The 26,020-nt window shown below is 38.2% G+C and overlaps 1 protein-coding gene across 4 annotated transcripts in view; it reads left to right on the top strand.

The window, feature by feature from the left end:
• Window positions 1-26,020, top strand: part of GRB14 (growth factor receptor bound protein 14) — a 123,965-nt gene that overhangs the window by 51,370 nt on the left and 46,575 nt on the right. For 3 of the 4 annotated variants that reach the window (XM_043487595.1, XM_043487596.1, XM_043487597.1), the window contains exon 3: window positions 23,298-23,454. In XM_043487595.1, coding sequence (XP_043343530.1) covers window positions 23,298-23,454 — 157 coding nt within the window. Of the gene's footprint in view, window positions 1-3,236; window positions 3,415-23,297; window positions 23,455-26,020 lie in introns of those variants that run through there. The other variant, XM_043487598.1, reaches the window with a different exon arrangement.

Raw genomic sequence — 26,020 nt, 5'->3', positions numbered from 1 at the left:
TTCTAACAAAGTACCGAGCAAAGAACAAAATAATATACAGTGCTATTCTATAGTATTTCATTGTATATCATACTATATTGTTTGCAACCCTGTTATATCAAAATTTAATTTTGGAAACCATGATCTGTGACACAGCCTAAGGAGAAGGTATCTTCGGCCTAGTTCTCTGCAGGAGCAGTTCAAGGAATATTTTGCAGCACCTGCCTTGGACTCTTCCAGATCCTACACAGAATTGATATCCTTGACCCTCATAGCAATCCCCAAATTGTTGGCCATAGCTTTATATTCCCATTTAGCAGCAACTGAAGAAATTAAGGCTCAGGTGACAAGGTTAGTGAGTATGCAAACCATTGATAATAGTGGTAGAAAGCATAGGCTAAAGTTAGGTTTTAAGTCAGTGTCTGCAATAACTGGGATGTAAGATAAAGGACAGTCACTAGGAACACTTGGAAAGGATCTCTGAGAAGTTTACTCCTCCTGTGTTATTAAGTGCAAGTGTCGTCTCATTAATCTTTTCAGCCTGTTGACTGTAAAAAATGTGAGCTTTTTTTCGAAAGATCTTTTTGGAAACAGAGTCACAAAACGCTACATTTCACTCTTCATTGTTTTCACTGAAAATTTGTAAACTTTAATTTTCAAGAGTTCCAAAGAGATGACCTATTGTACTTCAGCAGTTTATTGTCTCTTGAATGTTTTTAGAGAGCAGGTATGTTCCAGTGCAATGAATATAGAGCCTGGGTGATGTTTTGACTTGAAGGATTCATTTTACTGTTTAAAAAGTTTGTGTGATATAAAACAGCATCTCTGACTCTCCGTTCGCCAAGACTTCAAAACTTGCAGTCAGCTTTGAGACGCTCCCTCTGAGTCTCCATCAGTTATCAAGTTCTGCATATTCTTGTCTCCTAAACACTTTTCAGAGCAAACGTCATTTCCTCCTTGAAGCCTGTCATGATGGTGTACCCCTGGTGCTTGGCATTTAATCACAATGAGACTCAGTCCATTACCGAATGTAATTTTTTTTTTTGGTTCACCTCTTTTTTAAAAATTTTTAAAGTATTTTTTTAAATTGCATTTTATTTTTTAAATTATGAAAATATGATGACACATTTACAGAGACTTGGAAAATACAGAACAAAGTTACATATGTGATTTTTCATTTAAAAAATCAGTGTCTATTCCACTACGAAGCAATGACCATACCTTACTTATCAGGATGTGCCTACCACCTAACTCACTGCCTAGCACATAGTAGGTACTTTGCCTCAAGATTTAGTGGAATGAATTACCTCGATTATGGTCGAAACGTTTTTTGAGACCAGAGATAACGCTTCTTTGTAATATTCAAAGACTAGATTGAGAAAAGAAGAAAGAAAAGTTATAGATAGTAATCTTGAAACTATGTAGTTACAGTAGGCTTTGTTATTGTGTGCCTGCCAAAAAAGTGACTCAAGGTTAAAGCGAAATCTTCCTTCACAAATGGTGACGTCCCTCTCAATATTAGTAGAATTTTTGTTGGTAGTTTTATTTTAAAAGACCACGATAGTGATGAACCTATTTGAAGGGAAGGAAAGGAGACACAGATGTAGAGAATAGACCTGGGGACACAGTGGGAGAGCGGGAGAGTGGGACAAATGGAGAGAGCAGCATCAACACATATACACCGTTGGGTGTAAGATGGATAGATGGTGAGAAGCTGGTGTGTAACATAGGGAGCCCAGTGTGGCTCTTGCTGATGATCTGGAGGAAGGGGATTTGGGGAGGGGAGGGAGTCTCAGGAGAGAGGGGGTATATGTATAATTATGGCCGATGTGCCCTGTTGTATGGCAGAAACCAACTCAACCTCGTAAAATGTTTCTTAAAAAATTAAAGAAAAAAAAAAGACCATGATAAACCTAATAGGATAGGAATCAAGTGAATGCCCCCAAATTAGATGACTGTGACTTTTTTATTAAGTGAATTCCCCCTACCTCTAACTACCATTGTGAGCCATCTGTGTAGGATTTGAAATTCAAAGTAGGGAACCCTAGAGTTTGTAGTGTCTTTTTCTTTTGAGGAGTATGAGATCACCATGCATATAAAACACACCCATGTGAACCCTGCCCAGTAGCAGCTAGACAATGAAATGGAAAGTTTGTGCCTGAGTTGCTGAGAATCTTCCATTTTGCCTTGTTTCTACAACAACCACTTTGTGATCTAGTGATGAGGAGCGCCCCTGATGCTAAACACAGGGCCCCAACACCCTGTGTCCTGCTTGAAGGCCATTGAGTAGGTGCTTGTTAAGGAGTCAGTCCAGAGGAGATTTTATAATTATAAAAACTAGATTAGTTTTAATATTGTAATACTTTTTTTTTTGTCATTTTTGAGTGTTTCTCTTACTCTTCATTTAGACTTTATTGAAAATTTTCTCATTAACCAGAAATGGACCATTCTCCAACCCTCAAAAATACTGAAATACAGTTTTTAGTTATTATAAGACAAAAGTCAAAATGCTTGTTAAAATTTTGAGAATACTTTAATCATGATTATTGTTTAAATGCTTTGAATTAAGTGAAATATGCTCAGTTACACAGATCTGTGCTTTTAAAAAAATTAGCATATCCAACTCATATATTGTAGCTTAATGCCCCATTTATATTTAACATTGTTATTTAGGTTGATTCTTAAGATTGTATTTAACAGGAATATTTAAGTGTGTAACTTCAAGGGCAGCTGAAAGGTTCATAACAAAAAATTTTAGCTGCTTAGAAGATGAAATGCCTAAGTATATATTAAAATCCTTTTATTATAACTTGTAAATGAACACTTTTGGACTGATTCTAACTTCAGGATTATTTTTTTTTATGTGTGCCTCATATAACATGTTTCAATCGACCCATTAATCACTTTTATGAGTAGCATAAGTAAATTTAGTGCATCTGCATATTTATACACTTTAAATAGACCAATGTAAACAGTTTCTTATCTGCCATATGTTGAAATGTTTTAGTAAAGTAAAGACATAACTGCCTAGTCAACAAAGAATGGCATTGAATTGCACTGTTTTGGAAAAAAAAGTTAAGTGAACTAGATGGCTGTTAATCTGGTTCTTTAAATATCATAAACAAAAGTATCAGAATGTGTTTCCAAGGACAAAGGCGGAGTTTTCTGGGCTTTGATTGGTCGCTGCCTTGTCCTGTCCCACAGCCATCCTTAATTGGCTTTGGGTAGATTGGAATCACATAAGCAGAGTGACATTTATTACTTTCCTAGTTGTTTCTTTGCACTGAGCCCCGAGATTCCCAAGGAGAAACTATAAAAGATTTCTTTCATTTTGTCCATGATCTGCGGGAGGGGATCCCTCTGAGAATAGGCATGAGTTTGAGTGCAAGAAGAGCCACTCTGCCTGCAATAACGCCCATAGTTCTCCAGAAAAGGGTATGTGACTTCTGCTTTTTTCTTTTCTTCTTCTTGCTTTTTTTTTTCTTCCTGTAACTGTGTTTATTAGTGTGTTGGTCACTTTCGTTATCTATCCTGAGAGGGGCTAGAATTCATTGAGGCTGTAGGTGATTAAAGGACAGATTATTGAAATTAGACTAAGGGGAGAAAAAAAGCAGGGCCAGCACATCTCTGTTGTAAAAAAGCTCCATGTGAAAGCAGTTTGGTCTCAATTTCAGGGCCTTGTGATTTAGAGACTGTATTGAAGCTTTTTCTTACTTTTTTTCCCCTTCTACTGTAACTTCAGGCCGCTTTGCTTTTAGTTCAATAGGCAATCTGCTAGCTATTATGTTTCATATTTGTTTACTAAGGAGCAGTTTCTTTGTTTCACTATAATTCATAATATATCCATCTTCATTGTTGAATGGACTGTGTAATTGTTTTACTACTTAAACATATGGCACCAGTTTATTAGCCTCCAGTTTTCTACCCATTTCTATTGAGTTTCTGCTTTCTTGCTTAAGAAAAACTTTCTATTGAAATACCCTGTGAAAAGGCTTTCTGTTAATTGTTAATGCAATCAATCCGTTGTGTGAAAATATTTTGTCTATTAGTTTCTTTGTAAAGTTTATTCCTATGTCTCACTCGCTGCATTGTACTTCATAAGGTAATAAACACACCACGTAATGTAGCATTTAAGTAAAGCTGAATATACTAAACTTCTCTTGTAAATGCACCAAATAAGAAGCATGTATTGAAATCCTTAAAGAATCAAATCTGTTGTATAAAAAAAGAAAGCACCAAAACACATTTTGGCACGTAATTTTTGAATGATTTTGGTGACTTTAGAAACTGTAATGTTATTTCCATACCTAACTTTTAATGGTTAACTGTCAGTGTATTTCATTAAGTCAGATGTTATGGTTTAATTTATTTGAAAATGACAAATCTTACAATTAGAGTTGTTTTTTTTTAAGAAGTGTCTCTTTTTATTGTTCTTAATTTATTTTCTTATCCGATTGGCTACTTATTCACCAGGGACGTTTTACTTGGCAGTGAAATAGTATATGATAATTTTGCCAACATTTGTTCTTATCTTTCTTGATGTCTTTCTCTCATCTTGAGCAAATTTAATTAAAAATATTTTGCTTTGAGCCGGAATCTTTATTTTGATTTAGAATTAGTAGTATATTAATAATGACTATATAGATTTCCTGAGTCACTGGGAATGTGAAAAGATATAATAGCATATATCACATCTGTGTCCTTATGTTTGGGTTCTTCTTTATCCAGTTAATTTTGCAGTTTGGAATAACCAAGAAACTTTCATCGTGTGGTATTTTTTGCATGACATGTTGGTGTGGTGGAAAGCATGCCACGTGGATTCTCCATTTCCTAGCTGTATGACCTTGGGCAAGTCACTTAAACTTGGTGTCATTACCTCCTCACCTGTAATTGTTGAGAGATTTTCATTAAATGCTCTCTTTAGTCTTATTTGTGTCTAGAATTTTGTGAATCAAGTATTTGGATTTTTATAACTATAATAAAATATTTAAACCATTTCTTATTTTCTTAGTGTATAAAATATTAGAAAAAGATGCTGTCATCTTCAAGTATTTGGAGCAGTTAGTCTAGGGGAAATTGGTGTGAGTAAATAACATTCAGCTCTGATTGGTAAGTAGCAAAACAAGATTACTGTGATTATAATTGCTATTAAGTCTGAGCTGCCGATAGATATATCATTGTGATTCCTCTTGGTCTTTTATAATAAGCTTCTAGCCAGATTTCTATTATAATAATTACATAAGTCAAAATTCCCTTTGCCCAAGTCCATGTTATTCCTTTCCTGTGAATACACATATTAGATTTTCATATAATTTAGCACATCATTTGCTGAAAATACGTAATACTATTTCTTTCTCCCAACATTTTAATCCCCAGAGGACCCATTGTCTGTAAGATTGTTCTGAAAATCTTAGTGTTAATCTTATTTTAGGAACTGGGTGTTTCTCTGACTAAAAAATATCCATCTGTTCTGGTCACACCATGCCTTTTTTCCCTAAGATAGGAAATTACTCTGTACTTGTAATTAACTTGTCGTTTTCTATATGCACCATAATTTAAGATGATACAAATTAATACAGCATTTCTCAAAGTATTTGGGGGGCAGCTCTTCCTTTTCCAAAGAACGTAGGTTTTTTTCCCACAGGTTTGGCATAGAATTTGCTCATCCTGAATGAGTGGTGCTTGTAAAATAATTTGCCAGCTGAAATCCTAATCATTTCAAAGGCTGAGGATATTTCTGAAAATGCCTAACAGTGCTAAGGAGTAAGTTTCTTATCAGCAAGTGCATATGATTTAACTGGGTATAAGATCTCCTGAGATGGATTGAGAACTTGAACTTTAACATGGCTCGTAACATGGTATGGGTCTTTTTTGTAGCAGATCAAATGTATTTTGATCTTTGAGGAATAGGGTATTTGTGTGGACTCTCTATGAAGTAAATTGGCAAGAGCATTTTACTTTCTCTAATTCTATTAGGATCTGATTTCCTTGATTCTAGTGAGTAGTTAATCAAGGTTTTAGTGAAGAAAGTTTCATCAGCTCTCTCAGAAATGATCACATCCTCATCAAATGTGCTGAGTGAATTCTTTGCCTCATAGCATTTTTCTCAGATCACTACTAGGTTATGCCATTTTTGTTCAGATGAGAAGACTGAGTCTCTTGAGTGTTGAGTAACTTATTAGGCAAGGTCACTCAGAAGGTCGATGGCAAAGCTAGAAATAGAATCTAGGTCTTGTGACTTCCAGGGTGCTTCTCTTATTAGATATGTGTTACCTCCTGAATTAATATGTTAATGAAATTGCCTTATGGTGTGTTTAATTGCCATTCAGCTTCTAATCTGAAATTAGCTCAGACAAATCCTTTCATCTTCCTCTGCACCTCCACCAACTCCCATATGCTCTAGTGTAGAAAACATTTTATTCAGAAAGCAATTGTGAGCAAAAAATGAGTGTGTGCGTGTGTGTGTGTGTGTGTGTGTGAAAGAAAGAAAGAAGGGGGGAGAGGAAAATGGAGAGAATGAGAGACAGAGAGATGGAAAGGCAATTGTACCCAGTGCTCTAATTGGGTTCATTACATCAAGAAACTATTTTAAGGTCCCAGAGAGTTAACAAAAGACTGAAGCATTATAAGGCTTACACTAAGTGCAATATAAAATTCACATTCTTTTTATAGAAAGACTGCAAGGTCAGAGGCCAGATGTTCATACTTTGATTCTGTGGGTAGGAAGGGTTCTACCTCAATCAAATTAAAATCATTTTGCAAACTATGTTTCCAAGCATTTCTACATTCTTTATCCATACTATAATTACAAGAGACTTTCAAAGGCACACAAAATTCTAACATCTCTTCCAAAATCTCAGAGAAATAAGAGATACTTTTTAGAATATATTTTTCATAAGATTCAAATCATTTTGAAAATCCAAAATTCATGAGTATAATATGGAGCAAGGCCATTTACTGAACGATCCAGTTCCCGATTATACAAGAGAAGAGTTTGTTATATTCATTTTCCTCCTCATACAATTAGAATTATTGCTATGAATTTCTAAAAACAATTTTGTAAAGAATGAAAGAATATAGATCTTCATGTTACTATTTTGCCCAGAAACTTGTAAATACGTATGAAATCAGTCCAGGCCTATGTAGCATTCACTGTACTGCAGGACCTGGGTCCACAGGGGTCTCCCAGCTTCATGTGAAACTTCCACTCCAGCGCGTGGTTTTTCTCCTTTTGCTCCGAACAGGGTGTGCTGTTTGTCCCTCTGTACTTCTGCACCCTGACTTGTGCTCCATGGCCTATAGACACCTCCAGGATCCTGTTTGTTTTCCCAAAGGCTCAGGCTGTAGTGCCATCTGAAGCCTTCTAAGACTCATTCTCGTCACATCTGTCTTGATGATGTCTGGGCTCGGGTGTTAGTGGCTGTACCTTTGTTACTCATTCCTCAATTCAGTAATGCCTGCTGGGTGACATCAGTTTCGTAATTACCTCTTATGATATTTAAATCTTATTATCTTATCCTTAGGTATCTTACACTTTCTGACTTTTCATATTTGACTTTTAGTTTTCTTTGTGGACCTCATATATCTTTTATATATCTTGCTCTATTTGGTTTTCAAAATTTGGTGGATTTTGTTTTATAACTAGATTTTACACTTTTAAGGAAAAGACTCTTTAAATAAAGTGCTTTGTCAGTTGCAGGTTGAATTTAATTTCATGTAACCAGAAAACTCAAATGACAGTGTATTAAACAGGGGAGAGATTTATTTTTCTTTCTCTTTACAAGAAGAATTGGTCCAAAGCTAACCTAGCCTTACTGCAATGTCCTCAGGCAACCAAGCCCCTTGCTTTCTATTGTACCGTCCTTAGTGTGGGTCCCTTTTCCTTTTATGGAAAGACCATTGCAAATCGCTAGTCATCCTGCTCACATTCCTGGCATACAAAATGGGAGGAACCAAGGGTATTCAGGCTACTTCTGTCAGTTATTAACGGGCCACCAGGGAATAACCAGGAGCTTCTGCTGACTACTTACTGGCCAGGGTCATGTCATGCGGTCTGGATCCAAGGAAAGCCTGGCAATGTAGGCCTTGAACTCCACAAGCTGCCCTTCTCATCAGAGTCAGGAGATAGGGAGGATGGTTCTTTGTGGGCAACTAGCTGAGAAGTGCCTCCTACATATAAAGCATGCAAAAAATGTTTGTCCCTTAGATTTTGATTATTGTCATGCCGGCTACAAGATATGGTTATGCTTTTTGAACAAATATATTTTATTGCTTGATTGGAGACAGTAAATGTCTAGTAAGTGGGGAGAGAGCAGATTTCCTGAGAAGGGGAGGCTACTGGAGATCACAGATGGTAACTTGACTTTAGGTGGCTGACTTGCTTGAAAGGTGGTCTTGAAGTGGTAGTGAGTACTGTTTTTGCTTATTTGCCTGGAGTCCCCATTCCTGCTAAACCTTAATCTTTCTTCTGTCCTTTTAATTTTTATACAGGGTAACATAGTTGCATATTCACCCGCGAAGGGTACCACATAGATGAATGGATTTTGTGTTTTCACAGAATGTTTCTTTTCCCTAAAAGTGTGCTTTTAGGAAATGTAATAGAGTGGAGATTCTATTTTAGAGTCAGGAAACCCTGAGTTTGAACCCAGCTCTGTCAGTGATCAGTGTTGTGACTTTAGGTGTCTTCTTTTTAAACCTTTCTAACAGTCAGTTTCTCTGTCTTGGGAATGATGGTGCTTCCTTACAGAACAGTTGTGAGGATTAAATAGCATAAATATTTAGAAGTACTTGACATGTAGTAGAAGCTCAACAAATGTGAATTTCTTTTTTTTCCCCCTCATCTGGCATGTTTTACTAGTTTCATAAACAGTTTAAAATCTGCCTATTAAAAATGGTGGAGGGGGGGCTCTATCCTGTTAAGTAGGTGTCCAAAAATTTTCTTGTAACAAATGAATCAACCAAAAAGTAGTTGTCCTTGATACAGTGCAGCCAGGGAACAAAAGACAATATGTCTCTCAAATTCTTGTTGCCTCTGCTCACTTTCTGAATGAAGACTCTAATTTGAATTAAAAAAATTAATCCAACTATTATATGCTGATAAATATTTTTTTTAAACATCTGGAAATATAGATTTAAATATAATAAGATAGGTATTTAGATAACATCTCCTTTCACTCTCCTAGGGAATATCCGTCAGGAACTTCTGGGTTATATATAATATCTGAAAGAGGTACAGTTTTACCTAGTGTTAAGACATTGTCTCAGTAGACAGAGGGGACATTACTGGACTGTGAGCTATAGGCTGATAGGGGCTGTGTCATTTTTGATCATCACTAGACTCAAGTGCCCAGCACAGGGAATGTACAAAGTTGAGATATAATTCCTATTCATTGAATAAACACATTTAAAAAAAAAGTAAATGGGGCTTTTTTGATACTGACCTGTTATTGGCATTTCGTTCTTTGCATTTGTCTCTCTGTAGCACTCCTTTCCTTTTCCGTGTTCCATACCTTGTGGTGAGAAGCCACGCACCCAGGGCCCATTTTAGCTGGCCCACCCTGCTTTTACATGAGCTCTGTTTCACCCCACCCCCCACCCCCCAGCTTGTTGCCCTGGGCAGTTTTGAGCTCTCCCGGCCGTCCACATACCCCGGTAGAAATAAAGGCAGCTATACTGTGTTCAGCACTAATTACACGGTCTCTTTAATCCTCTTAAGAACCCTAAAGGATTGGTGGGCAACCCAGTCTGGGATGAGAAAAGTGAGGCTTGGAGAAGTTACCCAGAGCACAGTGCGAGTGAAAGACGAGGCAGGACCGAGCCCGGGCGCGCCCTGCCGGCACAGGAGCGCCTGTCAGAATTGATCGGCGCGTGCAGGCTGCAGAGCGGGCTCCGCCCCGCGGCTGCCAAGCCCTTGCCTCTCACCTGTAGTCTGTGCTGTACTCTGCTTAGTCACTCCATCGTGTCCAACTCTTTGCAACGCCATGGACTGTAGCCCGCCAGGTTCTTCTGTCCATGGGGATTCTCCAGGCAAGAATACTGGAGTGGGTTGCCATGCCCTCCTCCCGGAATTTTCCCAACCCAGGACTTGAACCCAGGTCTCCCGCATTGCAGGCAGATTCTTTACTGTCTGACAGGTGGATTCTTTGCCATCTGAGCCACCAAGGAAGTCCAGGAATACTGGAGTGCGTAGCCTATCCCTTCTCCCAGGATCTTCCCAACCCAGGAATCCAGCCAGGGTCTCCTGCCTTGCAGGTGGATTCTTTACCAGCAGAGCTGCCAGGGAAGCCCATCTGTAGTCTACTCATTGGACAAATCTCACCTTTTTTTTCTTTAACCACTCTGTCTTTTGCCCTCCTAGTTATTTTTTCCTTGATGTGCACTCAGTCTTGCCTCAAAGATACAGTGATCAAACCATATGAGAGAGTTCATTGGACCTCAGTAGAAATCTCTTGGGACTTATTTTGCTTTCAAAAATGTATAATAATAGTCACTATTATGAATGGAATGCTATGAGTTTGCTGTCACTTTGCCCATTTTACAGGATGAGAAATCTAAGACTCATAGGTGATAAGCTGGTGGTCTAGGATCTGATCACAGAGCAGATTTTGGGAGTCCACCATGGCCTCAAGCACCTGGTCTGAACCTCTGCATGACTGAGGGCCATCCCTCGTATTAGTTTGCAAACTACAATGTCTGGTCCACTTTTGGCAATGAAAGGAGATTAAAAATAGCTGGGCTGATTAACAGTCTAAGACTCTTGCTCGGGCTGGTCTTAGGGCTGACTCTCTGGGCCATGCCTCAGTACCCTAAGCCAACTCTAGAAAAATAAGAATCTCTTTTTGGCAGAAAACAAGAAGTAAGACTTTTGGTTATTTCAGTTATTAAGCTCTCTGAAAGGATAAAGATTTTCTACTCCCATAGGATATTAAAAATGCTTGCTCTTAAGACAGCTTCAAAAGAGGGATTAAAAAACCATTTTGGCAAAACAGCATTGTCCTATGTTGTTTATAGCTTCCTAATTGGACTTCATATTTGGATATACACATTCAGTTGTGTCTGTGAAGATACCAGGAGTTTTATTTTATGGTTTTAGAAGTCAAATTAGTTGGGGTAGTTTTATCAGGATTTGAAGAAAAATTTTGGCATGATCATTCCAAATGCCAAGTAGGATCTTCAGCTTGAGTTCTAGGAAAGGGGACTTTATATTATATACCACCTGAAGTGACATACATATATATGTGTGTATATATATATATATATATAAATATATACACACCACCCTCCGCCCCATCCCTAACCCTACTTATTAAAGATTTAAAATTATTAAAATTATTAAATTTTTTATTAAAAATTTAACTTGTTATTTAAAACTATTAAATAACTTATTAAATTACTTATAAATTATTACTTATAAATTAAATAACTTATTAAAAATTTAAATAGTTCAGAATGTTTAAAAATAGATTTAAATTTGTTAGAAGCTTGCAACTATTTTAAGCAGGACCTCTATAGGGTTAATAATAGTAAAAGTGAAAAAAGTAAAAGTGACTCAGCCGTGTCCAGCTCTTTGTGACCCCATGGGCTATACAGTCCATGGAATTCTCCAGACTAGAATACTGAAATGGGTAGCCTTTTCCTTCTCCAGGGTATCTTCCCAACACAGATTAAACCCAGACCTCCCACATTGCAGACAGATTCTTTACCAACTGAGCTACCAGGGAAGCCCAATAATAATAAAGCAATATTAAATATTAAAGGGCTAACAAAGCAACTTTCAAAGCATCCTGTTTTCTTTCTCTATTTGCACCGAGAAATAAAGACTCCCTCTGCTGGCTGTTTCTGAATATGCCTTTTTTTTTTTCCTGGCAAGTTGTGCTGAAAAAAGTGAAATACAAAGAATAACTTTTTTTGACATTCAAAAAGCTGGGTGCTTTAAGCCGTATTTGCATATAGTTGCATATTTGGGTTTTCAATTATCTAATGTGTTTATCCAAGATGTCTTGTCAAAACAGCAGCGTAAAGTTGGGTAAGCAGACTGGAAAGACCAGGTAGGAACCCGGAGACGTGTTCCCTGGTAGGTTCTGCCAGTGAGCAGATGGAGATCCCCTGGCAAGTCAGGCCCTCTTCAGTCTCAGCTTCTTCACTTGTAAAATAGAAGATTTCAGTGGGTGTTTCTAAGAGTCCTGGCAGCCTTACGTATTTTATAATTCTAACAGTATTGATGCCATTTTTTTTTTTTTATAGGAATGTGCTTGTACTTAGTCACTCACTTGTGTCCGACTCTTTGCAACCACATGGACCATAGCCACCCCAGGTTCCTCTGTCCATGGGATTCTCCAGGCAAGGACACTGGAGTGGGTTGCCATTTCCTTCTCCATGTTATGGAAGTATACATGTTTTATACTGATACACATGCTTTGCACTGATAGAAAAGAAATATTTAGAAAAGTGAGAAAAAGGTAAAATTATAAAAAATGGATATAAATCAGTTTTCCCTAGTGCTATCACAATATGGGAATGTTAGGTCTAGAAAGTTATAGTTTGCATGCTGTTAAAAGTTCATATAATAATACCCGCAGGGGTATCAGAAGACTGAATATTGCATATTTCACTGATTCTCTGGCACCTTACATCATAAAAAGTATCATTATCTTATATGCTTCCAATTAAACTATGCTGTAACCGTTGATGGTAAGTTACGCCTAAGGTTCAGAGGAGTTAAATGTGAGAAGATGTGCTTTTGAAAATCACTGAAACAGGTCCTAAAAGTGCTTCCGTTGATGCCAGGCAGCTCAAGAATTTACAACAAAAAGTCTGATGGGTCCCGGGCTCTAATAAATATTCTCTTTCCTGTCCTCATGTTTTCTCCTCTTTTCTAAACTCTTCTCCCCTTGCCCCTCCCCTACTTGTCCTTCTTCCTCACTGTGTGAAACAGTTATTAACTTTTTCGCTTAGGCATGTCTTATGGTTATTCTGGGAACAAACGACTGCTGAAAACCTGAAATGAGATACTGGAATAACATTGTGTCCAAGATAAGCATGACCAGTGGTTTTCTGCTTTAAATATGAATAAGCATTAGCACTTGTGAAGGGTTTTTTTTTTTTACTTCAAAGATGAATTAGTCAGCACTGGCATCTTCACAGGAATTACATGAGTTTTAAAAACACTGAGGCTTCAGAGAACACTCCTTTGATGAAGTTACTGGGAACATTAGAGTGGGATTTGTGCTTTGACCCTTTTTATTATTTGTGTTGGATTTAGGTCCTAAAATAACATGGATATATTCATATGTATATGTGTGTGTCCACGGTTTGGGATATTTTTAGACTTAATTTTAATGTTTACTTTCTTTTATAATGAAATTGGAGCTGTTTCTTTTGCCCTCTTTCCTACCACATAACAGAGCACAACGAAAGGGCTTCTGATATCTTGCTTTATAAAATTGGACGCTCGTTTGAGTTAGGGTCTTTCTTGCTATCCTTGAGGGAGAAAGAAAGTCCATGGAATGAGCAATCTGCCTGGCTCTTGGCCTGAGAAGGAGAGCAGAAAGGATGAAGAATAGAGAAGAGCAAAGGGGCTTGAAGGAGAGTTTCTGGGCCCCTCTTTGCCTGCAGACACACTTTCTCCTCTTGGTTGGAAGCCTAGACATGGCATGATTCTCCGTGTCACCGATCCAGATTGTCAGGTGGGGCAGTGCTAAATCCCCTGCCATGCCAGGCCTGGGGCATTTCCAGTAGTGAGGCCACACTGGGCCTCAGGGCCTGATGCTAGACGGGAAATGAATTCATACAGCAAAAAGCTTCATCCTGGCTTTCTGAATTCATACGAAACTCCCAGAAGATCTGTATGGATTTCCAGCCACACAGACGCTTTAACTCTGAGTTAGTTCATCTCTTTATCCTGGCACAAACTCTAATATTCCTGCTAGAATGTGATAACCTCCAGATGTAACCAAGTTGAGGATTTTTACAAAGGTGGTGTGGGGATGATCCACCTTGTGACCTTGAGGGATTGTGAACTGATATTTAAAAAGCCTGGGTCCATAGTTACTTGGTGGAATGGCCTCTTCAGACCCTGAGCTGTCCACTTCTGGCTTTAAATGTGAGAAAAAGAAAAAAAAAAATAAAAACTTTAATTTAGTTAATAAGCCATTGTCAAATAGATTTTTCTATTACTTGTAACTGAACTTGTTCCCAAATGATTAGATCGCCATGTGGTTATTTATCGTTCTCTTACCATTGATAATCTTATTCTGGTAAAACTGTCTTTTCAAAACTTAATTATCTATTTCCAGCCATTGAAAAAAAGGTAGTTTGTTGTCTGTGTATATTAAACAGAATCCCCTCTTGGGGTGCCCTCCTCGCTAGTTCGCATTGATGGAAACCAGTGTCCGGCAGTGCTGGGCCAGGATGCTACTTCCACAGGCCTCCCAGCACCCATGCTTCCTCACCTGGTCCTCAGAACTCAGTCTCTCTCAACTCAGCTGAGTCTTCCGTCTCCTGTTTTCATGCACAGTTTTCGCCTCTTCAGTCCAAGTATCTTTGCTCATGATATTTGTTCCACCCATATGGTCTTTATTTTTTTTTCAAACTCTCACAAAGTCCTAGAGATGTCATCTCATCCACCTTTGTTGAGTCTGCCTATTTCTTGGAAACTTTGCCTGTGTTTTCTCTTTGGTCTCATGCGGGCCCTTCCTCCCCTCGAAGTTTTTAAACCCGGTGAGGTTTCCAAGCTACTGTTTTGGAATCCCTAATATTGTCTCCTACAGAGCCGTTCATGATGGTATCAGTCGTCACTAAAGGACTGTTTACCCTGTGCTAGGCACTGTGCTGACTGCCGGGGGACATGGTGGGAATTGCATATTGAGGTTATCCCTGGTGTCATGTAGCATGCTGAGTAGTGGAAGCTGATGGATAGTGATCACATAGTTGCACGTATGCATACATGAAACAAAGGGCTGGGACCTCAACTGGGAAGAGCATTGAAAACTTCCCCACAGAATGGAAGGTTTATCTGAGGAAGGAGAAGCAGAAAGTGGAGGGACAGTGGTTTTAGGCAGTGGTAGTAGGAAGTGCAAAGACCCCATGTCAGGAAGGGTCATGGCTGTTTGAAGAAACTGAGAAAAATAAGATCAGAGTTAGAGAGTAAGGGAAGGATCATAGGGAATAAAATTGAAAGGGGCCACCGGAGTATGAAATGGACCCGTTTATGTCAGTCACTTCTTGTAATTCTGATATTGGTGACAGTATCAATTTTGAGTTAATATCAGATAGCTAACTGAACATGTACTGCTCATGCTTAAATAAAATATGTTGTTGAATGTCTTGTCTAATGACAAGAATTTAAGTCCCTACTATCTGATTTCTCTAAACTATGTACTGTTTTGCTCTTAATAAATATTTGACAGCTAGCAAAATATGAAGGGTAGCAATAAGGAAGCAACAGCTTTTCTTGAACTGTTAGGATCTTTTGGAACAGTCTTTGTTTTTAAATATAACATTTTGTTAGAGGTTTGGAAAAAGCAAGAATGAATATATTATTTGCCATTTCCTTCAAGGGAACACACTGAGTTGCTTAATTCAAATTATCTGTCTCTTCTTATCTTAGGACGTTGCATTCCTTATTTAGAAGAATGTAAAAATCCAGGGCTACTCTGACCTCTATATAAAAATATTTCACTGTTTTAGGTACATTGCCTATCTGTTAAAAACAATGGAGAAAAAAAATCTGAAGCATTAAAAGATATCTTTATAATCTGGCTGTACTTGGATGATAAAATTTTAGAGAAGTAGAAATAAGCTTTACTTTGGGACCTAGTTGAAATCAAATTTCTATGGACTTTACCTTGTTCCTTATTTTCTATTAATTATATATAAACATCATATATAATTAATAGGTACAATAAATGCATTTATCTTTCTTTTGAAAAGTTAGGTAATTTTCATTCTAGTAAGATCTTGGTATTTAAATGATGGTGTTTAACTTACATTTAATTAAATATTAAATGTGGTATTTAAGGGTACTTAATCTAAAAATCAAATTTAATTTTCCCCAAAATAGAAACTTTGATACAGAAAATGGCCATATCCAGTGGTCTTTTTCCTTCCCTTTTGCTTATTCTTTCTTCTTTTTTTTTTAAAAAACGGTCTCTTACTTCATCCTGTAGATGCTTGCTCATGTAGTTATGCTTAGTCTGTGCTTGCTTTTTACCTGCTGAATGATTATCACCTTTTCCTCTTTTCTCTGAAGAAACAAAGCAGTAAATGGGGGAAGGTTATCAAGTAGCTAGTTACTTACCAGTGGGTCCAGCGCCCTTTTTTGCTCTGTGGTTTCGCCAAATGACCAGATGACGATCCTGAGTATTTCCCCATATTCTAGGATGAATCCAGTTTGGAAAGGAACTAGCCATCTTGTTCCATCACTTTCTGGAGTCTTCGGGAAGGATGAGAAAGGCTGATTGCTTAGCTCCTGCCCAGGCCTTTCCTGAGACTTCCCACATAAGCTGCTCTGAGAATCAGAATTTCCGGGGAAAATAACAGATGACTACTGTGTGTGCTTTGAGGACAAAGCAATACATATCAAATTGACTTTCAACTTCAGTCTCTAATTTTTGGCAGTAGCCTTTGTCTTATGTTTTAAGTCGTTCATCTCCTTTAGTCCCTAGGCTTTCAGATTTCTTTTCTGAAGTTAACCATTTCTTGCTGTCTTTGTATGTTTGAACATTGTTGTGTCTACTGCTGTCAAAATGAGTTATGTTAATTTTTTAATCTCTTGCCTCCACTTATTTTTTGATGAAAGGCCAGTCTAGGGGAGTTGGGGTGTAAAGTATATAAACTGCCTTGATAAGGATGTCAGCCAAAACAGAGATCTGCTCCATCCCCATGCTGGCATGTCCTCTTGCAGGGGCTACTGGGTCTTTATACTACATTTTCATTGCTGGATGCCACATGCTCCCAGAGCAGTTTAAACTGTAAACCACGCTAAAGGCCAAGGCTGCTCTGTCAGGATTATAGCGACACTTGAGGGCTTCCTCAACACAGCCTGTGTGTACATTGTTGACTATCCTCCAGAGCGCTCTCTGTTCATCCTGGTGGGATGTTATAGACAGATCTTATCAATGCTTGTCTTTCTTGCTAATCAAGTGTCTGCTCATTGATGAGACAAAGACAGTTCCTGTTCTTCTTTAGGGTTCTGGGAGGATTTCTTCTTGCTAAGATACACTGCAAATAATCTTGTGGATCAATTGATATGACTTCTTTTTACCCTATTTTTTTTAACTTTATATAGAAAGTTGAGGATTTGGGCCACTGCATTGGAAATGTACAATATCCCTTTATTAAATAGCATGATTATATGATCTCCATATCTCTCTGTTTTTATCTTTCAGTATGTGGAGGAAATAGAATACCACTGTTTTGCTCTAATGATTCATAAGAGCAACCCTGCTATTTGGTTTTAGTATGCTCACAAAAGTTTGTACCTTAGTTTAAATTTGTAGTAATCATGTAGATTCACGTAAGACTTGACATTTTTCTTAAATAGGAAAGTTTAGTGTAGTAATAATATTGGCAAGGGGCATATTCAACCTACTAAAGAGTTAAGGGTTAGATTATCTTTCCCCTTTTCATAAATTTCAAGGAGAAAAAAGTAGAAACAGAAATGAGACATTTTAACAAAGCCTCTCCATGGGTAGTGTAAGGAGTTTTTCATAAGTACTGAATAGATCTGCGAGATGACAGGGACTGTGGAATATCAACCAAAAATGTAATTTTATCATTTGTTGATAAATGTGTATTTTGGACAAATGTCAGCATTAAATGGAATTTTTTTTTTTTTTTAAGAAGGATTTGAAATGGAGTTCAAACAAAAATATTGAGTTTTTCTCCTAACAAGTGTTATTTATTTAAAAAATGAGTACATGCACTTATTCCAGAAATTTAAATTAGCCTTGTCCTTCTAAATTTATGTGTCTCAATTCTTGGCAACTTTATTTTTCAAAAAATTTGTAGCAATGTCAACTGAAGAGATTAATGGCATTTCCTGGTTGGTTAGATGTCTTTTTCATTTTCCCCAAAGCTTACCTCTTGCTCTGTTCTGTTCTCTTCTTGGATTTGGCTTAGACTTTAAAATATCTCCAGATTTTCATTTTGTAGTTCGTCTGATATAAACAACAGAGCGTGAAAAATAAGAGGCATGCTTCCATTATCCTACATGATGGGAGTTTATTGTAAGAAAGCATGGGGGTAGTCAGGAAGTCCAGGGAACCTGTCCACTGGCCACCAGCTCATTCCCAACCCCTGGCGTGGAGTGGGCATTGGCCTCTGAGAGTACTGAAATGGAGGCTTATCATTGTTCCACATGAAGTCAGATCTAAGTCAGATCTTCTTGTCCTCTCAGGATTGGTCATCTGCATGTTGCTTTTGGCAAATGCTCCCACCAGTGCTTGACCACAGCAGCATGGTGGATGGCATCTCTTAGCACCTCAGCAATTGTCTGGCACTGAGATTTGTCTGAAGGCAATGAGGACACAGGCGTAAGAACAATAGCCTTCCCAGCTGCAATCTCAGGAAACACTGAGATTCCAAACAGATCTTGGGATCTTAGTGAGCAACACATCTTAACCCTAAAGTAAAGGCATTGAATTGAGGGCTCAGACACTTCATCTCATTTTGGCAGTGTCTCCAGATTTTTATTTCTTAGTTTTTCTGATATAAAATGACCTTATAGCTGCCTCAGTGACTCCAAAACTCAGAACTGTCTGCTGATGGCAATATTGTCAGTTCTTTCCTAGGACTATTTATAAGAAAAATAGAACAATTTTAATTTCCTGAGCACTAGAATTTGATCAATTTATACTTTTGCAACAGGAATTTTTTTCCAAATTAAAATTTACAAATATGCATTGAGTATTATGTACAAAACATTTTGCATGGGTACAAAGTTCATTTGTTCCAAAGATCTTTATTAAGCCATACATTTACTTGGGTTCAGTCCCTGGGATATCATGTCAAATGGTGAGTAAATAGAGATTTTCCTTAAAGGAGCTTACTAGTACAGTTGAGGAGAAAGATATTGAAATAGAAAATTATAAACTAAGAGCATTGAAAGGGGCACATTACAAAGCCAAGGGCAGTCAGGAAGACTTTCTGGAGGAAGTGCTATTGAAATTGGAGCCAAATGATAAGTAGGTATTTGCCAAATAAAGCATGTTGTTGGTGGTTGGAGCAAAGGTTTCAAGTAGAGGATACCTCATGAGCAAATGGAAGGAGTAGCAAATGTATATCATATTTGTCTATGGTCAGAGTGACCTGTTCCATAGGCTGACTTGCTGGGGATACACATGCTGTGAGGGGCTTCCCAGGTGGCTTAGTGGTAAAGAATCTGCCTGCCAGTGCAGGAGATGCAGGTTTGATCCCTGGGTTGGGAAGATCCCCTGGAGAAGAAAATGGCAACCCACTCTAGTATTCTTTCCTGGAGAATTCCATGGACAGAGGAGCCTGGTGGGCTGCAGGCTGTGTGTGTGCTAGAGTGTGGGCTTCATTCCCTGGGGCCCCACTTTCCCTGGTTCTCTGTTTCACTTCATCTTTCAGACTTTTCTTGCCTCTAACTCACCATTAAATATGGGAATTTCTCAGGGTTCAGCCCTAGATTCTTTTTTCCCTCATGCTTCTTCCTTTTCTCCCTTGTCTGATATATCCATGTCCACAAGTTTGTTTACCACCTATAAGCTCAGTGATTCTTAAGTCAATTCTGAACTTAGAGTCTTACACCCCTCTTACGACCATCGTGTTTACGACTGTTTCCTTAGGACCATGCTCTCTGTTTGCTGATCCTGCTACCCCTGACTCTGTTAATCATTAGAACCTGCCAAGTTTCTTCTTGCCCCAGGGACTTTGCCTGACTTCACTTCCCTTATCCTGCAATGCTCTTACCCTCTTTTTGCCGAGCTATTGCCCACTCCTCCTTCAGGTCTTAGCCTGAATATCACTTTCCCAGGGATGTCTTTTGGGCTTCTCCTAACACCCGTTTGATGACTGAGTAACATACTGCATTTTTATGTCCTACTTTCTAATTATTGTTTTTAATATTGCTTTCCCCACTGTGCTTCAGCTCTCTGAGGGCAACAGCCAACTCTTTTGCTGACATACATGTGCATGCTCACTCAGTCGTGTCCAATTCTTTGTGACCCATGGACTGTAGCCAGCGAGGCTCCTCTGCCCATGGGATTTTCCAAGTGAGAATACTGGAGTGGGTTGTCATTTCCTTCTCCAGGGGATGTTCCTGACCCAGGAATTGAGCGCACATTTCCTGTGTCTTCTGCATTGACAGGCGGATTCTTTACCACTGAACCACCTAGGAAGCCAGCCTTATATTAAAACACTTAGCAGAGGATGGGCACTTTGCCTGGGGGCTTTGCACAATGAGCTGCTTGGGTTAGGACAATGAAGAGGCCCTGAAGAATTTTAGAATGATCTGATATGATCGGCTATTAGAAAGTTTATTCTTCTAGCAGTATGGAGGACTTAGAGAAGGTCTATGGCTAGAACAACGGAAATAAGTAGGTGGATATTACCACTAGAAGTGTACAGCCTCATAGCACACATATTATTAAAACACAAAGACTTCAAAAGTTCCTTGGTCCAAGGGCACAGGGTTATTCTCAGGACTCTTCATCTCTTGGTGTGATTTATTCCATGTGGGACCCTATTTTTCCACAGTCTTTCTCTTTGTGAACAGTAGCAGCCACACCTACCCCTGCCCAGTGGAAAAGAAGACCCACTTTATGATGTCCAGATTGGCCCTGATCAGCTCTGATTAGGTCATGCCCCCATCTCTGAAATGGTCATTGTTGCCAGGGAAACTCTGGGTGTTGATTGATCCATCTAGATAATATATTCGCTGTGGAGCTGAGGCAATCATGCAGTGGTAAACTGGCTCTAAAAATTTTTTTCTTTAAAAAAGACCTATTTGTAGCATTTGCCAAATTCTTCAGTATACATTCTCCCACCATGGCTGATTTCAGGATGCCTGATTGGCCAAGTTCCTGAATGTTTAACAGTCAACTGTGACGAGCAAGTTCCAGCAGCTCCACTACTCGGTCGATGAGCTGAAGTTAGAGCCGCCAGCATCACAGAGACTGATGGGGAGGGAGGCAGTGGTTCTCTGAAAGCCAATCAGAACGCAGTTAGATGGGGAGTCAGTGCCCGGCAGCCAATCCAGCCAATAAGACTGTGCATAACTTATACTTTGGTGTCCTTATTTTATTTTAAGCATTTGTTTTTAAAGTTCTTATGTCATTTTCTTGAATAACATTTTTAAGCACCTTATAATATTCCATTTTGTGAAAGTGCTATTGTTTACCATTCTTTTATTGTGGACTATTTAGGTTGATAGAACATATACAGTGCTTTGCAGGACATGTCTATGCCTAAATCTATTTTCCCCACATTTAGGACAGATTTACTGAGATAGTTTGCCTAAGTGAAATTACTAAGTTGAAGAAATAGCCTCTCTAATGCTTTTATCATGATACTTTCCAATAGATGTAAAAAATAGTTTTACCAATTTATAACACTCTATCGTTGTAAGAGAGCAACTGTTTCATTCCAGTCATTTTATGTAATTAGAAAAATAATCAATAGGAGAGAATTGATACATCATTTTAATTTTCATTTCTTTGAATTGCTAAAAATGTTTAAACGTCAACATTTTTATAGCAAGAATATTTCTTACATTGAGTTTTTTTTATAACTTCTGGACATTTGTGTGTGTTGATCTTACTATACTACTTTCATAGGTATTTCAGTCAGTTCAGTTCAGTTGCTCAGTCACGTCTGACTCTTTGCAACCCCGTGAATCGCAGCATGCCAGGCCTCCCTGTCCATCACCAACTCCCAGAGTTTACTCAAACCATGCCCATCGAGTCAGTGATGCCATCCAGCCATCTCATCCTCTGTCGTCCCCCTCTCCTCCTGCCCCCAATCCCTCCCAGCATCAGGGTCTTTTCCAATGAGTCAACTCTTCGCATGAGGTGGCCAAAGTACTGGAGTTTCAGCTTCAGCATCAGTCCTTCCAATGAACATCCAGGACTGATCTCCTTTAGGATGGACGGGTTGGTATTTAGTTCATCATAAAGTTGGATGCATGAGACAAGTGCTCGGGGCTGGTGCACTGGGATGACCCAGAGAGGTGGGTTGGGGAGGGAGGTGGGAGGGGGGTTCAGGATGGGGAACACATGTAAATCCATGGCTGATTCATGTCAATGTATGGCAAAAACCACTACAATATTGTAAAGTAATTAGCCTCCAACTAATAAAAATAATTGGGGACAAAAAAAAAAGCAAAAAAAGAAAAGTGCTCACTTTCTTAAAAACCAAAAAACAAAACAAAACATAATTTAATTTATATATGACATACCATAGTTAATAGTGGAAATTCTAGCAGGTAGCACAACGTGGTAAATGTTGAAGAGAGTGATGTATATGAAACTTTCTCTGATTCTGTATGTTTTGGGGGTGACATAAGCTGCTGTAATAGATAAATACAAAATCACAATAAGTTAGCAGTAAAAGTTAACTTCTTGCTCTTGTCAAAGTTCCTTGCAGGCATTCCTACTTGAGCACCTTTTGGTGGTCGTTCAGAGACAAAGCCTCCTTCTGTCCCATAGCTCTGCTGTCCTCTTTAGGTCTTTGTCATCATCTCCATTCAGTGATTAGGTGGTGTAAGAGAATGGAGGACAGTATGTGGGAGAGCTGTAGGGACTAGACCTGTAAGTACCACATTGCATGTACTTACATCCTATTGGCCAAATTTCAATCCTGTGGACACAACTACTTGCAAGGCAGAAGAGAAAAAAGGATTTTGTGACCATCTGGCCAGTCTTTGCCAAAGTTCCTATAAGCTGAAATAGAGAAATCTTTGCTGCTATTACGACTTGTGTATATCTGAGAATAAATCACCTGTGTTACTTGGATTATTTACAGATTAAAATATGGAATGGAAAATTTTAAATGTTGATAAGAGATGAATAGTTTTTTAGTAGATCAGAGTGGTGGAAAATGACATTGAATGGTCATTGAATGGCCTGAAGTTTACACACTTAACAGATTGGAAGTTGTCGGACAGAGTGACTTTGACATGTTATAAACAAGTCTTGAATGGGCAACCATTTGCTCCATGTATAAGAAAATTAGATGTAAAATAGACTATATGAGAAATTGGTAATTAGCTCAACCAATAAGTTTAATGACTTGTTAGAATGATATTTTTAACAGACTATTCTAGCTCTTTTTTTTTTTTTTAATTTCTACCTACACAGGTAATTAAAGTATACAGTGAAGATGAAACCAGCAGAGCTTTAGAGGTACCCAGTGACATAACTGCCCGAGATGTTTGCCAGCTGTTGATCTTGAAGAATCATTACATTGATGACCACAGCTGGACCCTTTTTGAGCACCTGCCTCATGTAGGTCTAGGTAAGGACACAAAATCATGGTCATATCATTGCTTTTCTGTCCTTTATAATTTTGATCATATGGCAAAGGTTTGCTTCACTTATGGAAAGACAGAGGACAGTTACAAATCATCCTTTTCTTTGTTTTTAATTTTTGTTGTGGTGATTGAGAGAAAAATGAAGTAGCATTAGAATAGAAATAAGGATAGAAATATTACAGATTTCCCACCTCTCATTGTTTCAATAATGATCTATGGAAATTTGGGAGCTAAACCATAGAGTCTAAGTTGATGGAAAGATACATTGCATAAAAATTTTTAGTAGCACAAAGAAAATTTTTGAGAGGTTAATAAAATATGCTGTAATGTGAGCTACATTTTACATTAATTATAGTACAGCCATGGGAAATACCCATAGTGGTGTTTAACTTTATGTGAGTGTATACCCTAAATTTTTCTTACAGAAATAAATAATTCCTTCACATTTGAAAGTCATAAACATAAAAAATAGTCTTATTTTCAGTTGGAAATGCACCTCTGTATTGTAAACTTGTAGAGGCTTTTCCTCTCAAACCTTTTAAAAACTTATAAACTGTTTCCATTCTCTTGCTAGAATGGGACAGACTTTAACAATAATTTTGTCTCCCTTTTCTTATTTTTACAGATATTGCTGTTAAAAACCATGTTCCCACAGTAGGTAGATGAGAAAGGAAGGAGTGTGTTAGGACAGTGCCATTTTAGCACTGTCCTTAGCGTTTTGCACTGATTTTAGCATTGATTCTTTTTAAGAATCATTTTAGCACTGGTTCTTAGCGTTTTATGTTAGTTTCCCTTGGCTACTGTGACAAATCAGCATGAACTCAGTGGCTTAAAACAACTGAAGTTTATTCCCTTAGCATTCTGGAGGCCAGAAGTCTGAAATCAGTATCAGTGGGTTAAATTCAAGGTATCTTCAGGGATGAACTTCTTCTGGAGGTTCACGAAGAGAATTCTGTCTTGTCTCTTCTAGCTTCTTGTGGCTGCTGGCAGGCCTTGGCTTATGGCTGCGTCACTCTGCTCTCTCCCTCCATGCTCACACTGTGTCCTCTTCTGTCCATGTGCAACCTCCCACTGTCACTGTCTTATCAGAACAGTAGCATTTAGGGTTTATGCAGCATAACCCAGGGTGCTCTCTTTACTTCAAGATCATTTAATCAATTATACGTGCAAAGCTTTGTTTTCTTTTGTTTTTTTATCATGTAAGGTAACGTTCACAGGTTCCAGGGATTAAGATGTAGGTATCTATCATTTAGCCTACCACCAACTCCTTTGCTTTATATATCAAACAACTTAGTAGTAAATCATCAAAATTATTTTAAATAATCTGTCAGTGACAGCACAGTTTGTTCCTTCAGTTTGTTTAAAGAACTGAAAATTTTATACCTAGCTATGAGAGTCATTCACTTTCTTGCATAGCTAGCTACTAGTCTTATAAACATGTTTCCTTTGTTTGATACATAGAACAAAGGAAACATGTTTATGCCCCAGAGCAGTGTACCAAACATGTTTACGCCCCAGAGCCGTGTACCAAAGCAAGGCTCAGTTTGGATGAGAAGTTTGCCTTTGTCTTATGAAGTACAATGGAGATGATGTTGGCAGAAAAGTTATGTTCTTAGGAGGATCCGTTTTCAAAAAATTCTGGAAAGTGGTTGGTTCATTTAAAGTCCCTCGCATTCCCTAAACAATTCGGAAAGTGCCTGTAGTACTTCCCGTTTGAAGATTGCTGTCCTAAGATGTGTCAAGACCTTGGGAGAGGACAGAGGGAAACCTGCAGAAAAGAAGCTTGGACAGTCCCCACAGGGATTCTGAACCCCAGCCCACCCTCCCACCCTCTGTTTGAGAGTTAATGGGCCATAACATGTCAGCTGATCTCCGCACCTGAGCCTATACCTGCCAGGAAAACTCGAATCTTGCAGGTATGCTATACTGGTCTGTGTGACTTGCTGTCTCACCTTCGTAGGCCAGAAAAAACCCAATGTATATTTTCTTCATTGCCATTTGTAACTAATTTAGCTTCTATTTATGACCATTAACCTCTTAGAAGTATGGTGGTTAACTCTCAAAAGGCACGTGCCATAATTCCAAACTATTTTGTTTACTTATGGCTTCTAGCAATATAACTCTTAATTAACATAATATCTAATAAATGTATTTTATATTCAACTTTTTCTCTTGGAGAGACTTTAAAAATCATTAAACATCTTTTGCAGTTATAGTCACTATGATTTATCCCTAACAAAGAGCTTGAAGTTCAGTAATAAAATCTACTCTCTAAATCAAGCAGCAGTGTTCATGGAGACCAACTGCAGGTTATATGAGGAATAAAAAGATTTGTGCAAGTCTTTTAATGTAGAAGCTTAAAATGGAACATTGAGAATTAATTTGAGCTACATACTAAATTTAAACTTTCAGGCACGGAATAGAAATATATTTCTCCATTACTGTATTTTCTGGAAACTGCTGAAATAAAATCAAAGATGTGAGAATATCGTTTCATGGTTTCATTAACCAAGCATTAGGCCGAAGCTTATGAGAAAGAAATTGAGTTCC

Source organism: Cervus canadensis, chromosome 15 (genome assembly GCF_019320065.1).
Source record: "Cervus canadensis isolate Bull #8, Minnesota chromosome 15, ASM1932006v1, whole genome shotgun sequence".
NCBI classification, from domain to species: domain Eukaryota; kingdom Metazoa; phylum Chordata; class Mammalia; order Artiodactyla; family Cervidae; genus Cervus; species Cervus canadensis.
The sequence above is the reverse complement of the archived record's forward strand: the minus strand, read 5'-3'. Positions and strand labels throughout refer to the sequence as shown.